At 35.1% G+C, this 15,066-nt stretch overlaps 1 protein-coding gene across 2 annotated transcripts; it reads right to left on the reverse strand.

Annotated features, from left to right (window-relative positions):
* Nucleotides 1-486: 486 nt before the first annotated feature.
* LOC115955718 (alpha-taxilin) lies at nucleotides 487-12,863 on the reverse strand. Of its 2 annotated transcripts, none has more exons than XM_031073988.1 (12): nucleotides 12,700-12,863; nucleotides 11,525-11,962; nucleotides 11,063-11,148; nucleotides 9,127-9,232; nucleotides 5,283-5,350; nucleotides 4,912-4,989; nucleotides 4,272-4,336; nucleotides 3,035-3,101; nucleotides 2,750-2,932; nucleotides 2,158-2,214; nucleotides 1,933-2,028; nucleotides 487-813 (listed from the first exon to the last, which is right to left on the reverse strand). In XM_031073988.1, the coding sequence occupies exons 2-12, from the start codon at nucleotides 11,955-11,957 to the stop codon at nucleotides 691-693; spliced, it is 1,362 nt and encodes a 453-aa protein (XP_030929848.1). In that variant the 5' UTR covers nucleotides 11,958-11,962; nucleotides 12,700-12,863; the 3' UTR covers nucleotides 487-690. The 2 variants fall into 2 exon arrangements, with proteins under 2 accessions (XP_030929848.1, XP_030929847.1); XM_031073987.1 differs by having other exon boundaries at nucleotides 11,060-11,148; nucleotides 12,700-12,862.
* Between the last annotated feature and the right edge of the window lie 2,203 nt (nucleotides 12,864-15,066).

Below are 15,066 nucleotides of genomic sequence, written 5' to 3' on the forward strand. Positions count from 1 at the left end.
AGGGGTAGCTCAAAGACCTTAAAGTTTGGTAGCTCAAGGACTAGACTGGTTTTCAATGGTCCCTGGCAAATCACAGGGGAGGTACTGACATCCCTAGCTAAAACTCAAGAAATTAAAGCCTCAAACATTGATTAGAGAAAGCACTGTGGAAATTGAATCATGAAAGGAAAAAAACATAGAGATAGTACATTCATCTACACACAGATGTTTCATCATATAAATATAACCTATGGACATTACTTTCAGAAACATGGCACTAAATACCCTGCCAGTGAAGAAAGTTACAATCTCAAAAGGGTGATTATGTAAGGAAAATGAGCTTATTTAAAAAGCAATCATCATGCTTTTCTTCTCCCTTGCTTAAATGGAGCTCACAAAAAGGTTTACCTTTATGAAAGTGACTGTTCCACCGAACAAGAAAAGCTGACAATGAAAATGACGTTCTAACTAAACTTGAAGTTCATAATGGATAAGATTTAGATAATAAACAGAAAGCAAAATAATATCTCAATAATAAAATAATTATTATTTAAAAAATAAATTGCATACAGTTACACTCAGAAGAGATTATGCTGTTTTATGACAAAAAAGCCGGGCCAAAAAAAAAATGGTCTACAATTTGAAGTGGTCATTCCCAAAATCATTTTTGAGCTTCTTACTTAGTTGATCCTTTCGCATTCACACTGGGACTCATTCTGAACTTTTGATATCTATGGAACTCTGTTTCCTTTCTGCCTGAAGTGATCGGCACAATGATTCCAGCTTTTCTTTCTGATTCTTTGTTTTCTCCAACTGTTTTTTTAAGCGCTCACGCTGCTCACACAAAGATAAATCTTAGTTTCACACGAAAATAAGTTAAAAAATAAATAAATAGATAGTCCTTCCCTAGGAATATCACTCAATCGCCAAGGCATTCACAAAATAAGGTGAGCTCACACTAGAAAAGAAATATTTTCATAATTTGATTTTTTTTTTTTTTTGGAAAGGGGTGGGGGGGGGGGGGGGGATTTGAACCTGGATGTACTATTCGTTTGTTCAAATTACTAATCCAAATTCAAGAACCTTTTAACACACAGAAGTATGAGCTATTGTAATGATTCTGTTACAACAGTGAACATTTAGTTTTCCACAACCTAAAAACCACATAACTAATTTGAAGCTCTTTTAAAGGCCAAGGCCAATGCCAACACTGCACAATATGGCTGCAAATTGGATACCATCTTTAGGCTTTGCACAAGCATGTGACAAAGAAAGGATAGAACTAAGACAGTGCTAAATATCAACCTATGATTATTATAGCCCATTCCGAGCATTTTGTATATAAAGTGATACACGAAGCATGAAGACATTGTTATTTTAATTTAGTTTTATTTAATTTTAGTCCATTTTATTTTTACTATTGGTCCGTTGGATTTTATTGAGTTTGGTTCTAGTACTCCAAATAAGTGCACTATTATACTCCAATAAGGACAGTTTATGATTGATCAATCCAATTTCTATTGGAATTTTTCTCAGAAAATGATTTGGTGCTGATTCTAGGCAACCCCAAGTGTTGATTCCTAGGATTTTTTTTTTAGATAAGTAACCTTGATTCCTAGATTTTCTATAACAGCTTCATGCTAGTTCCAAACAACCATAGGTAGTGATTCATATGTTTATTTTCTGCAAAAATCCTTTGAGGGATTAGTGCTGCATCAATAAGGCTTTCTTGAGTAGTATTTGCAACCTAAAACTGTCAATGACTATGGAAGATGTACAATGGATAGTGTACTTGAAAAGCTTACGTGGCTAAATAGATTCTTTACGGGATATAAAAGTATAATAATTAAGCCAATACCATCCCAATGTGAGCGGAGAACACATCCCCAAGGGGAAGGGTTGGGGGATGTTGACTTCTATATAGAACTAAACAGAAAAATAACACAAATATACCTCATCAACAAGTTCTATGAGAGTAACATCAGTTTTCTCGCATTTGCTCTTCAAGAAAGAATTTTCCTTCTTGAGTTCCTTGATTGATTTCGCCATCTAGTTTTTACAAGCAAAAGAAGAAGAAAGGTGAATTAATTGAACATATCATATGAGTTGAATGTAACATAAAGCAACTAGGAATGGTGCATCTTAATTAATTGTAATATTGAAGAAAGTGTAATGTACCTTCTCAATCTCTTGTTTAAATGTTTCAAAAACCTCATTGCTCTTCAACAAAGCATCCTGCCAAATTAATTTAGCAGTTTAGATATAGAAAAGTTGTTTTCGATCTGGAAAATGAAAGGGAATTTTTTAAATCTACAAGTGGATGCCTGTAACTAATTCCCATGCAATGACAGCTCAAATCTCACCAACAAAGATTTCACGTCTATAACTGAACTCTCCATCCCATTAAAAGTGTGATTATTCCTCTCCCTCCAAAGCATCCACATTAAACATAAGGGGGCCATATTCCACACCAAGTAGCTGACATGTTTTCCCAACTGGTTTCAACATCCAAAGAACAAGTCTGCTACCAGAGTCTTTGGCATCACCCAATGGACCCCATACTGCCAACCCTTATAGTTCTACAAATGCACACAAAGCTCAATGCCTACTAACCAATGGACCCCACATCCAAAATTTCAAGGCAAATAAACTTAGTAACATTTAAGCCTGCCTTGCTGAACCTCCATCTATGCAATTAATTATCAGATTGTGATGAATGAAGTTCCACAATGGTTTTGTGAGGCAATAAATAATATGGAATGAAGTAGACCTGAAATTGTTGGAATTTTTCTCCATCAGCTGTCAACTGTAAGCGCAAATTCTTTTCAGTTGCCAACAATTGTGACACCTGTTCTGCATATAATTTCATCTGGGATTGTTCATGGACCAATTTCTCCTCATGTTGCTTAATTTTCAGATCAGCAAGCTGAAGTTCCAGCGATTTCTGCTTTAACTGTGGATTTATACCCAACCAATTAAGTTCAATTTAATGCCTTTGAAAATTAAATATGTTAGTGTAGTAAACCCTGCTTTACAAGAAAATGAGACACTTTACCTTCTGTGCAAATTGCTGTTCAGAAAGAGTATACTGTTCAGCTAGCTGCTTTAGCTTAGTTCTTAACCTGAGTATGAAGAATTTTGTAAATAATTTTTAATACTTCAAAAGAAACATTATACTAACCCATTATATATAGCATCAATGGAGGAATACCATATTCTTTTGTTGATAGACAATTCAATGGTAAAACACAAGTCAGCAGAAAAGATTCTCATATAAGGTCATGTGACAAAAATAGAACAGTCCAAGATATATACAAGACAGTATGAAAAAGCAAAAATGAACCAGAAAGTGAAGAAACAGTAGTAATCTTACAGAGATGCGAAAGTATTAGGGCAGCAGATAAATTAGGCTTTTAATCTTTTCTTTTTTAACCATAGAATATGCATAAAATATTTCTACGATGTTAACTCTTTGACACTATGCTGTCTATACCTAGTGGGGAAATCTCACCATCAAGCCTTAATTACTCATGAGTTTTTCTTTGCTAAGTAAAAATAATTTTATTCAAAAGAGGAAATGGTTCACATACACAGGATGTGAATCAAGCTACTCCGTTAATACTTGTAAATTTATTTTCTTACAACCCACCACCACTACATTACATTTTACACTCGGCCATGACCATTAAAACATTAACCACCTTCACAGCAATCTTCAGTCTTAATGTTTATTTATTGTTATTTGTTATATTAAGCACCCACTGGTAAGTCTTCAGAATAAAAAACAGTACCAGTTCCTACAAATTAAAAGAACCGAGGTGGCAATTTATAAGATCCTTCACTTATGACATGACACGAAATAAAAATGCTATTCAACTACATTTTCAAAATTCACATCTTTGAGTACAAGAATGAACATGTTATTGATGGTAAACTATCTGTGTACAGAAATGATTACTTCTATGCTTAATTGATAGATAAGTTCTAGACTAATGAATGCAAACAAAAAGGCAACTGAGACCACATTTTGTGTCAGCCAGGCCAACTGTTTTACGAGAATATGTGCTATATTTAGGAAATATCACAAAACAAAGCTCATTTAATTAAAGGGCAATATTCACATACAGCCCAAAGGGGTTGCCAAGGTATGAAATTCCATTATCTTCAGTTCCCACACATGTAATGTAGATATAAATCTTGGCATCACATGTTGATGGTATCATACTTTTTTTTTCCTATGAAAAATATATATAATAATGACATAATTTCTCACAAATTTGCTTTCATCTTACATCTCATTCTCCTTTAGCTGAGAGAGACATTCATCCTTTTGCTCTTCTAGCTTATTGCTCACATCCTATAACCGAGACAAATTAATATAAATAAACAGGAAGCCCAAAAAATTGAAATGAACCCTGAAGAATCACAACACAAGAAAATAAATTGAAAATTTTAAGTTGAGAAAGAAAGAAACCAATGCAAGGATTCTCCTATTGAAGCATTATTATTGTGATGTCAAACACAGAGCTGAAAATTGATCAGGGGTTTTGATTCTTTCAAACCCATGTTGCAGCATATTTTGTTTACAGCACAGTATACAATGTAACTCTAGGCACTGACACTCATATCAGCATTCTTTCTCAGTAGAAATTGAAGCAAGCCCAAGTCCCATGCATACAGCATACTTGTCTCAACCAGAACATTAAAGATTTGCAAAGTAATTCAATCACAATAAACATCTTTTGCATATTCCAAGTTTGAAAAAGACTGGGTTCAGCACATAAATTTTCACCTAATAGTTGCCTCAACCACATCTTATGATTTCTCCCTAAAAATTAGGAAAAAGCAAGCATATCCTACATAACCTATCGACCAAACTTTATTTCAAGATAAGTCAGAGATTCCCAATCAAATACAAAATATAAATTGAACCTTGATTGCATCTTGGAACCTGGATGATAAATCTAATCTCAGTGATTGCCCTTCTGTGGATACCCGTTTGCATTCATCCTGTAATATAATCAGCAAGTAATCAGTCTTTCCAAGAAGATAAGTGCTATTTATAGCTTGTACTAGAGAAAGGATCAACTCTACAACTCCATAAATCAATCTATAAGAGGATCAATGGAAGTAAACAAGTACACATCAGAATGTCTGAGCATTTTACAAATCAAAACATTTAATAGAGTTTGGTAAACATCAGAGATAATGATCTACTAAAGGACCAACCTGCAAACCCTGCATTTGGAACCATACTAAATACAATCAGTTGAAGCAGATAAAGTGCGTGAAAGAAAGTATACCATTAGTATTTTGTTCTGACGTTGTAACTCCCTACACAGTGATTCAAGCTTGTCTCGAACAGCAATGGCTACAAAAACAAGGCAAAGTTAATGGACGAAGGATCAGTATACATTGAACATTGTTGGAAGTCACATACAGAGATAACCAAGGATATCACAGTATCATATGCCACAAGAAATGCTATATTGTCAAGGAAAAAAAAAGGCAAAATATAAATTACACCCGTTAATTTTGGTTAATTTCCATTTCCATTCCTCAAGGCTCATTTTTTAATACTGAACACTTGGTTCTCCAATTAAATTCAAACACATAACTGCATTAAATTTAATTGTCCTTAGTAAGGATAATACTATTTGTGTTCTATTGGTCAATGCAACCATATGTTTGTAAATGATTGGGAAACCTAATGCACTACACCTAAGCTTTACCCATTTAAAAAAAATTAAAAACACCCAACAATAGAAATTATTCCAACTTCCAATCCCAATCTAAGCAACAAATACCCAACAAATTAAAAAATTCAAACACTTGGTAGATTTACCCAACAATAAAATTGAACCATATAGCACACCATGCCAAAAACTACACATGGAAAAGAATTTCCGAATCCTTTAGTCTCATTCACTGGAGACTAAAAGAGAATTTTAAAAGCTGAAAGCAAAAATTTTAAAAGATATTATTAGAATGTTTATATTAAATCTGAAATAGATATTATTAGGATTTGAAAATGAGTTATTGGCATTCATCCAAATCCCTCACTCTCCAAAAAGCCTACCAACCTCACACAAAAAACAAAAAATCCTAACTCTCTTTTTTTCCTATAGAAATAAAGCTACGATAGAAAATGGTCAGAAAGATCTGATTTTGACGGCTGAATAGCTTTTTGTTATAGCAAAAGAGAGAGGAGAGAATGCTATTAGAAAGAAAGGTATCAAAATAAATGAAGAGATTCCAGCAATGGCTCAATTAAAAGGCCTTTTTCTTCATCTGGGACTTTTTGAGAGTTTTGGAGTCAATGTTGCGTTTATGAGCATTTGAGCCATTTCCTGATTGGTAATGACAGATGGAGTTAAAATGAGGTTGTATGTAAGAGGTGTGAAGGGGACTGGGGCCCCTGGGTCGGAGAAAAAGTAACTAGTTAGCATGTCCATACATCTTAGGCCGCACTTCAGCCTATCAGTCATTCACACTGGCCTCTGCCTTTGTATCCCTCCTCCTCACAATGAATGACGATCTGTGAGAGAGAGAGAGAGAGAGAGAGAGAGAGGAGGAGGAGGAGGAGGAGGAGGAGATAAGAGAGAGATGAGATGAGAGAGAAATTATGAAGCACGGGTGCGTTTCGGGACTTGGGTGCGGGTGCAGGACTCGGCAATTTTTGAAAAAGTAGGGTGCGGGTGCGGGTGTGGCAGGACTCGGCGATTAAAAAATTATTAAAAATATTTTTATTTATATTTTCTATATATTTTTACTATTAAAATATCCTTAAAAAACACATTAATATACTTGATTCACAAAACAAAGAAAAAAGAAGGCAAGAAACACATCTGAGGTCAGAATTTCAGCTGCTCCGGCGAGTTTCAAGGCCGATTTCGGCCCGTTTCAGCCATTTCTGGCCTGTTTCGGCCATATCGGTCGCTGGTGATATGACCTGATATGGCCAATACAGTCCGATTCTGGCCAAATCAGCCAGGTTCGGAGCGAATTGAAGCTGATTCAGTGCGAATCGAGCCGATTCGGCGCGAATCGAGCCACTTTGGCGTGAATCGAGCCGAGTCGGCGTGAATCTGAGGAAAAAAAAAAAAAAAGACTCAGACGCGGCACCGACGCACAGTCAACCACGTCGGACGCCGCGTCCTGCGTCACGCCGTGTCGGACTCAGGTGTGGCACCCTCCCAGCCGCGTCCATGCTTTCTAGGAGAGAAGAAGCTAGATTTTAAGAAAAAATTGTATTTTACTTTTATTTAAAAAATGTAAATAATTTTTAATATTAAAAATGAAAATAAGGCTAAAACTGTGTCATTTTTAAGGTATTTAACAGAAACTTTTTAATGGAATATGACGGAGAGACCAACATTAACAACAAATGTGAACTTTCAAGGACTAAAATGAGAAAAATAAAACTTGAGGGATGTAAATGACAAATGACCAAACTTACAGAAAGTAATATGGATTTTTGCCAAAAGAGAAATATTGCAGGTGACTACTATCATAATCTGACCGGTGTATATCATTGTCTATATGAACCACTCATAAAGTTTTAATTAATTTCACTGGTGTATATCATTGTCTATATCATTCTCTCAAAATGAAACGACTGTTGTATATCATTGTCTAACTTCCGATTAATTTCACATTCTTCCCAGAAACTTCTCTCAATTGTTGTAGGGATCACACTGCATAGGAAATGCTAGTAACCAAAAGAAGTAATTTTTAAAGAAACCAGGGTTAATTGCACAATGCCCCTCAAACTATGAGGTCAATCTCAATCCCCCTTAAACTTTAAAATCGAGCAATGTCCCCCATGATTGTATTTAAGCAAATTGCCTCCCACTGTTACTAGTTTCCATCAAATTTAAATGCTGTAACAATTAATTCTTTTTCGAACTTGGTGCCCAATCTACACAAATATGTAAAATGCCATCTATACCCTTAATTAAAAATTTCACATAAAAATAAAAGAAAATGGGAAAAAAAAACCTAATCTTGTCTCCCCCCCCCCCCCCTTCTTCTTGTCTCACTCCCAATAATCTGTTATTGGCAATGGAAAACCCTTGCATCCCATCCTTCAACGATTCCTCACCCCAACACCATACCCAGCCCATACTTCCATCTTAAACTCCCCCCTAAAGCCAATAGAACTCACGAAAACCCATCCAACCCAACACACAATTCCCACAATTCAAAGTAGAGTCAACAACCTTATGGACGAGCCGAATCATCATTTCCTACAGTTTGTTTCCCCAATAAACCCAACCCAGCTGTTGGCAATCCTAAGGCATGAAATTGCCTGCAAAAGCGAGAAAAGTGAGAGTATTTGTGGTTTCAATGGATTTGGATTTACTTTTGCGGCAGAGTAATGGTGAAAGGGGTTTGGAGTGGGAGTGGGAGTGTGTTTGTGTAGTGGTATTGGGTGGCAATTTAGACTGTGTTTGTGTTATGGGGAGTGTTAGCGTTGCTTCAAGGCAACCAGTGATGCTGGCTAGTGTGGCTTATATGATAGTTGGGGCTTTGATGGTGGTTCATGGTGGAGAAGGGTAATTTCAGTCCTAGATTGAGCTCTGTGTTGTGGTAGTGTTGGGGTTTCAGATAGAGAGGATTAATTGTTTGTGTTTTCCCGAGTTTAAAGAGGTGAGAATGTGTGTTCCTTTTTGACAGTTGTGACTACCTAATTGCAAAATTGGGCTTTGTTTTTGGATGAAAATCAGGTCCATTATTGAGAATATGAGGTGTTGCCAATGCCAGAAGGGAGATTATTTTAATTATGGGTTTTCTGGTCACCTATTTGACCTAATCAGTATTTTAAGTTAATTTGTGTGTAGAGAACAGTGGGCATGGGCACAAAAAGGGGAGAATTGACCTATTAACAATCAATCGGGGGGTACATTGCTTGATTTTAAAGTTCAAAGGGGAGATTGAGATTGACCCATAGTTCAGGGGGCAAACTGCAATCAATCCCAGAAACTAATTTCTATCAAAAGTTAGGATTTATAATTCATGTATCCCATCCTTAACTAGCAATCACGTGTAGCCTAACCAAACAACCACATAGAACCATAGACTTTTAGAATCATTCAAATACTTCTATAAGCAGGTCTAAACATTAGTGAAATCAATTCAACTTACCAGCATCTCTTTCTGCAAGAACTTGCTGGTACTTCAAAGTGAACTCCAAAAACTCCTTTTCTGATTTGAAGGCACGCTTCACCTTACGTTTGGCTTCAGTGGTTTCCTGGAGCAAAAATAGTAAAAATTACTAAACTTGTTGAACTAACTTTCAAAATTTGCATAGAGTCCACAAACAAAGAATGCGTAAGATAAGGACCGTAATTCAAAATCAGATTAATCCATTTCTTTCATTTTTTATTATTATTTATAATTAAGTAAAATCAGATTTACCCCTTTCTGCCAAAAATATTTGTTTTCTCAACCCTAATCGTGATGGATCTCCATCCGCCCATAAAAATTATAAACTTAATAAATTCAACAGCTTCTCTGGCATGTGTTGTGAATGCCAACCAGGGAAAGACAACAGAAAAGAACACCACAAACAAGTTTGATGCTTTAATAAACCACCAAAGTTGAACAATAGCAACATAAATATAATCAGATTGTTAGCAGATAGAATTAATTAATCTTTTCCTTTTAACTTTTAACTATTCTAAAAGATTAATTGAACCCTACAACATGAGATAGTGTAAATAAGCAAGCTGAACCAACCTTCTCAAAGAACCTATATAATCCACCCATTGAAAGTATTTGAACATCCACAGGTATGACTACCATCCTAAACTACAATTCAATATAATCGTATCCCACTGACTTCAGGTAGATAGTAAACAGTCACAACCAAAGGTCTTTTGTTTTCTGAACAGTTTCAACTATTTTTTTGTTTTATAATTTCATTGTTACAACAAGTGAGGGAGGGGGATTCAGACCTTGGTTCTCCTCTTAAAGGAGACCAAGCAATGCCATTGAGCTACAAGACTCTTGGCCAGATAGTTTAAACCAAAAATAAATAAATAAGAAATAATAATAGAGTCATGTTAACGGATGCCCTTAGGGCATTTTTTAATAGATCATTTTAAGAAAGTTTTAATACATTTTTCATGGGAAATATATAAAGTTGTCAAAAAAATCCGTTACTTTTTTTCTTTTCCCATAAAAAGTTTCTAAAAACACTTCCTAAACCAATGCCCTTTAGAGCATCCGTTAACATTTCCCATAATAATAATAAAAATCCTTTGTCAATGCAATGCAAAATATTTGCTAATTGCATATATAATTAGCAATTATAACCAATTAAAGTAGCAACTAATTTGCAACATTGAATCTCTTAAACTGCTTATTCTATTTAACAATATAACACAAATGTTTTCTTTCCCCTAAAAAGGAAGGGGGGGGGGGGTACCATTCTGTTTAACCCTGCTTGGACTTGACCATAGCAGCACCTTCCCATTGAGAACCAATGCCTGAGGGGCCTAGATGGGGGATGGGGATAAAGCAGATGGTTTGATTATTGTAACAAACAATTTCGGAATGCTCAACCAAAAATCTCATTTTATCCCTCCTTAATTGATTTCAAGTCTTTAAGCAAATTCACCATAGACATACAAAATTATACAGCATAAAATAAAATAAGCAACAGCAAAAACAACGCCATAGTCACAAAACTTTTGGGGGGGAAAATTGAAAGCTCATATTATTAAACAAAACTAACTAGCAACACCTCATATAAAAAATGAAACCTCATCATTTGAAGTAAGTTTGAGGAGAAAATTGACAAGAAAAATCTTGTTTATCACTTTATCAGATGTACATATCACCTACATTACAAGCAGCTTATCTCCAGTTGAGTGGAAGCTAAATTTAAGTTACTTCAAACAACCATTCAGTGTATAAATAACAAGAAAGTAATTATATTCATGTGCTCACAGCTTCAAATTGGAGTTGAGTACAAAGAGAGCAGAAAAGTAACGAAAGAAAACATAAAAAAAAAAAATCCAATTCACTATCACATGTATTAAAGATACTAATCAGATAAGATGATATTCTTAACTACTTTTCTGTTCTTCGAAGTATCAAGACCGTCTGATGAAGATGTATCCTTCATATTGTTTACTGATGCTTCTGAGCCTCCTTCAGTGGCTGCAACAAGGAAAGAGAGATGAGGGCAACAAAATAATAATAAAAAATATTAAACCCAAAAGAACCAGCAGATAACTCAATACACATGTAACAACATCACACACATATGCATTCAATTGACTTTTATTCTCTCTCGTTTTTATCAAAACAACTCACAGAAAATAACAGTTGAAATGCAACTGTATAATTCCTTGTCTTATTTAATTTCAGGGTGATCATCTTTCCAAATTCTCATAGGAGTTGCGTTTTGAGCAAAAAATATGATAGTAAAATTTTCACAAAACTTTATAATTAGGGAGGGGGGAAAAAAAAATGCATGAAAATGCAAGTTATTACCAAGAAGAAAAAAGGGAAATGGAAAGGTACAGATAATTACATCTCTCTGAACTTTGACAATTCGCTTGAACTTGTTCCTTTACCTCGCTGCATCCAGATACTCCTACTGAAGCCTCGGAGAGATTAGCTGAATCCAGCGAGACCGGTGTTCCTTCTGTCTGCTCTGTACAGCCCTCACTGGACGCTTCCCCCAAGCCCTCCGAAGCTTCAAAAATATCTGTTTCAGATAATGGAACAGGAAAAGTCCTCAGTTTCTGGGTCTTCTCTTCCCCACCTTGGCTTGTTTGAAACTCATTTGCAGACAACTTATCAGAATGATCAAGATCCGAGAAACTATCCTCCTTGTAATCACCAAGCGGTTTCTCTTGTTCAACTGTTGGAGTTGGAGGAGCCACTGGTTCTGTGGAGCTCTCAACAAACCCATCTGGCAGTGCATCTGCTTCAGGGAGCTGGTTTGCATCTGGGTTCTCCATATTACCTACAGTTTCAACACGGGACGCTCTGAATCATCACAATATAGTACCACTACTCACAAATTGATCACCAAAAAAAAAAAAATTAAAAAACTAAAGGATGTGTCTGGTTTAGCTTAGTGTTTCAATTTGAAATGTCTTGATGATCCCAATTTTCTGGTTTTGATGTTGCACTTATTCAAGTAAAGTACAGCAATGGCTTCAAATTTGTCACACCAAATTAATACTCAAAATTAAAATAAATAATTAAATAAAAAAGCATTTCCAAATGAACCCCAAAACAACCTAAGAAGCCAAAGCAATCCCCATGAACCATGAACCATTTTCCCCAATATTTACATTTTGAAAATGATCACACCCAAAATTTGCAAAAGATCACAAATCAAAACCCTAGTTTGCAGCTGGGTTCTTCTCCGTTTCAGCTACACTTCCAATCTAAAATTGCTATAATTACAACGAAATTTTAAATTACAAAAACCCAAAAAAAAATTCAATTCTATGGTTTTTTCCATGAACAAAACACCAAAGCCTAAACCAAACCAAAGCAATTACAACATTAGTTGTTGTTTCATAAGAACTACATTTGTTTCAGCAATTAATGAAACACACACAAACTCTTTGTTTTGATATCAAATACATATCGTATATAAAGAGAAGAATCGAAAGCATGAGATCTAAGTAAATAGAAATTTAATGAATAAATAACGTGAGAAGAGAAGAGAAGAGAAGAGAACATAGATACCAGGAAGATGTGATGTGACGATGAAATTGTTGGGGAGAGACACAGAGAGAGAGAGACGGAGTTGTTGATGTTGTTGTTTTTGTTGTGTTGTGTTGTAACACTTGGGAAGTGAAGTGGGCTAGTGACCTCTCACTGTCTGATGGGTTCCATTTTCTCTGCTCTGCTACTTTTTTCTTTTCTTTTTTTTTTAAACTAGGCACGTTGGGCCGTTTGTTACATGTGTAAGTTGAAAATTATTGTTTAAAAATATTTGTGAAAATACATAAAAATACGTGTAATATTATTTAAAAATTAAAAGTTGTAATTTGAAAATACAAACCAAACACTCCTTAGTCACTTTTTTTTTTTTTTGCTTGATTAAAAGTATGAAATTTTGAGAAAGAATATTTGTATATGATACAAATTCAATATTTGGAATTTAGTATAGAAGAAGTTATTAAATGTCCCAACTTCTTATTTTATATATCACTATAAATATAAATATAAATAGATATAAATTTAGATCAGTTATACCAAAAATTTTATAGCTCAACTGATTGGTATCTTTTGGTGTTTTCAAAATACATGAAGTTCAAATTTAATTGTTAAAATTAAAAGAGTTGTAAACTTGTAATCAAGTTTTAATAAAGGTAATTTAAAATTGTGAAAAGCGCTTATAAAGTGGCTCTTTCTTCGTCTTCGGCCTCTAGCACTGGGACTTCGGATGGACATAATATTAAATGTTTTCAAGAACTTGTGGACTTACTTTGGCATCTCAAGTTTGTTCAACATGTGGGGGATGATGTTTTTGAGCTCACCATCACCATTGCTTCGAGTATCTGGTTTAATCGTAATGCTACACGGCTTGGAAAGTCCAGCCAAAATGCTAGTATGATTATCCAGAAGGCGAGAGCTTTGCTTGATGAGTTCCAAGTGGCCAATTTTCAACTATCTCTGCCTATGGTGAAGGACAGTGGTCAGTGGATTTGCCTGAAACCTCCTTGGTACAAAATTAACACTAAAGCAGCAGTTTTTGAGCAGCAACAAGCTACCGAGGTGGGTGCTGTGATTCAGGATCATGAAGGTCAGGTTGTAGCAACGTTAAGTAAGAAATTGTGGTATCCTTTGGGACCCCTGGAGGTCGAAGCTAAGGCTTTGGAAGAGGCTATAGAATTCGCATGGGATGTGGGTACACATGATGCTCATTTTGAATGCGATTTATTAATTGTTTCTAATACTGTGCAAGAACTATGTTGTCCACCGGTTGTCATCAGTAAAATTGTTCTGGCATGTGTCTTAGAATAAAAGATTTTTGCGCTGTGCATGTTAGGCGAGTAGGAAATAAACCAACTCATTTGTTAGCTCAATATGCTAGGGATTTAAATTCTTATATAATTTGGGTAGAGGAAAATCTAATTATCATTGAGTCGGCTTTGACTCACGATGTATTGAATTATCTTCATTTGAATAAAGTTACATGTCTTTTCATCAAAATAATAATAATAATTGTCATTTTGTTAAATGGATTAACAAGTAATTATGTCATATTCTGTTTTAAGCACAACTTTTTTTTATTATATATATATATATATATATATTTTTTTTTTAATTTCAACATATACCGTCCATGCTTGATAATTACTTTTTATCATCTTTTTTGACCACACGAGAATTCACCAGTTTAGTTAACTAGTACCCACACTATTTTTTTTTTTTATGTGCATGAATAAAGATAAATTGCTAATATAATTAATTTATTCCGCTCCACAGCCTTAGAACACACACTTCTGATGTTAAGGTGCCGTAGATCGAGATGTTTGAATTCAAACACTAGTCTGTTGTTCCTCCTACAGCATAAGTTCCACAATATTGTAACCAGCTTCCATGGTAGATCATAGTTATAATGGACTGCCTGTGAAAGTTGATGATATGTTAGGCATTCTTGCAAGGGAAAAGAAAGGGATAGGTGATTTTATGTTGGGCATTCTTGCAAAGGGCAAAGAAAAGTAAGTGATTCATACTGCTGTAGTACCTTAAAACGGTTCCAAGAGGGATTGGCAATGCCAATACCGTAATCTTGAATAACATGCACTACTGACCCTAGGCTGGAGAGAGAGAGAGAGCCTAGGCAGTCACTAGTAACATTTAGACCCAAAAGACTAGAACTTCCCACGCAGGAATACAACCTAGGCAGATATGCCAATTTTTTATTTTTGGCCCAATGTGAAATGGAAGGAACTTTGCAAAGCCGAGTGCACGAGGTTGTAAGATCTTCTAGAGTTCTTATGATAACTCCACCATGAGGTTAAAATTCTATCCACCCATTTTGAAATGAGTGGATTAAATTCTACTACATCATCAACATTTGAACAAATATTAACTATCATC

This window comes from Quercus lobata, chromosome 8 (genome assembly GCF_001633185.2).
Source record: "Quercus lobata isolate SW786 chromosome 8, ValleyOak3.0 Primary Assembly, whole genome shotgun sequence".
Lineage (NCBI taxonomy): Eukaryota > Viridiplantae > Streptophyta > Magnoliopsida > Fagales > Fagaceae > Quercus > Quercus lobata.

Coding starts and splice junctions, on each gene's coding strand:
- LOC115955718 (XM_031073987.1), bottom strand. CDS start 11,957: ATGGAGAACCCAGATGCAAACCAGCTCCCTGAAGCAGATGCACTGCCA. Junction 9,233..11,059: donor CTTCGAAGAACAGAAAAGTA/GTTAAGAATATC, acceptor TTTTTGCTCCAG/GAAACCACTGAAGCCAAACG. Junction 4,990..5,282: donor GTCAGAACAAAATACTAATG/GTATACTTTCTT, acceptor ATTATATTACAG/GATGAATGCAAACGGGTATC.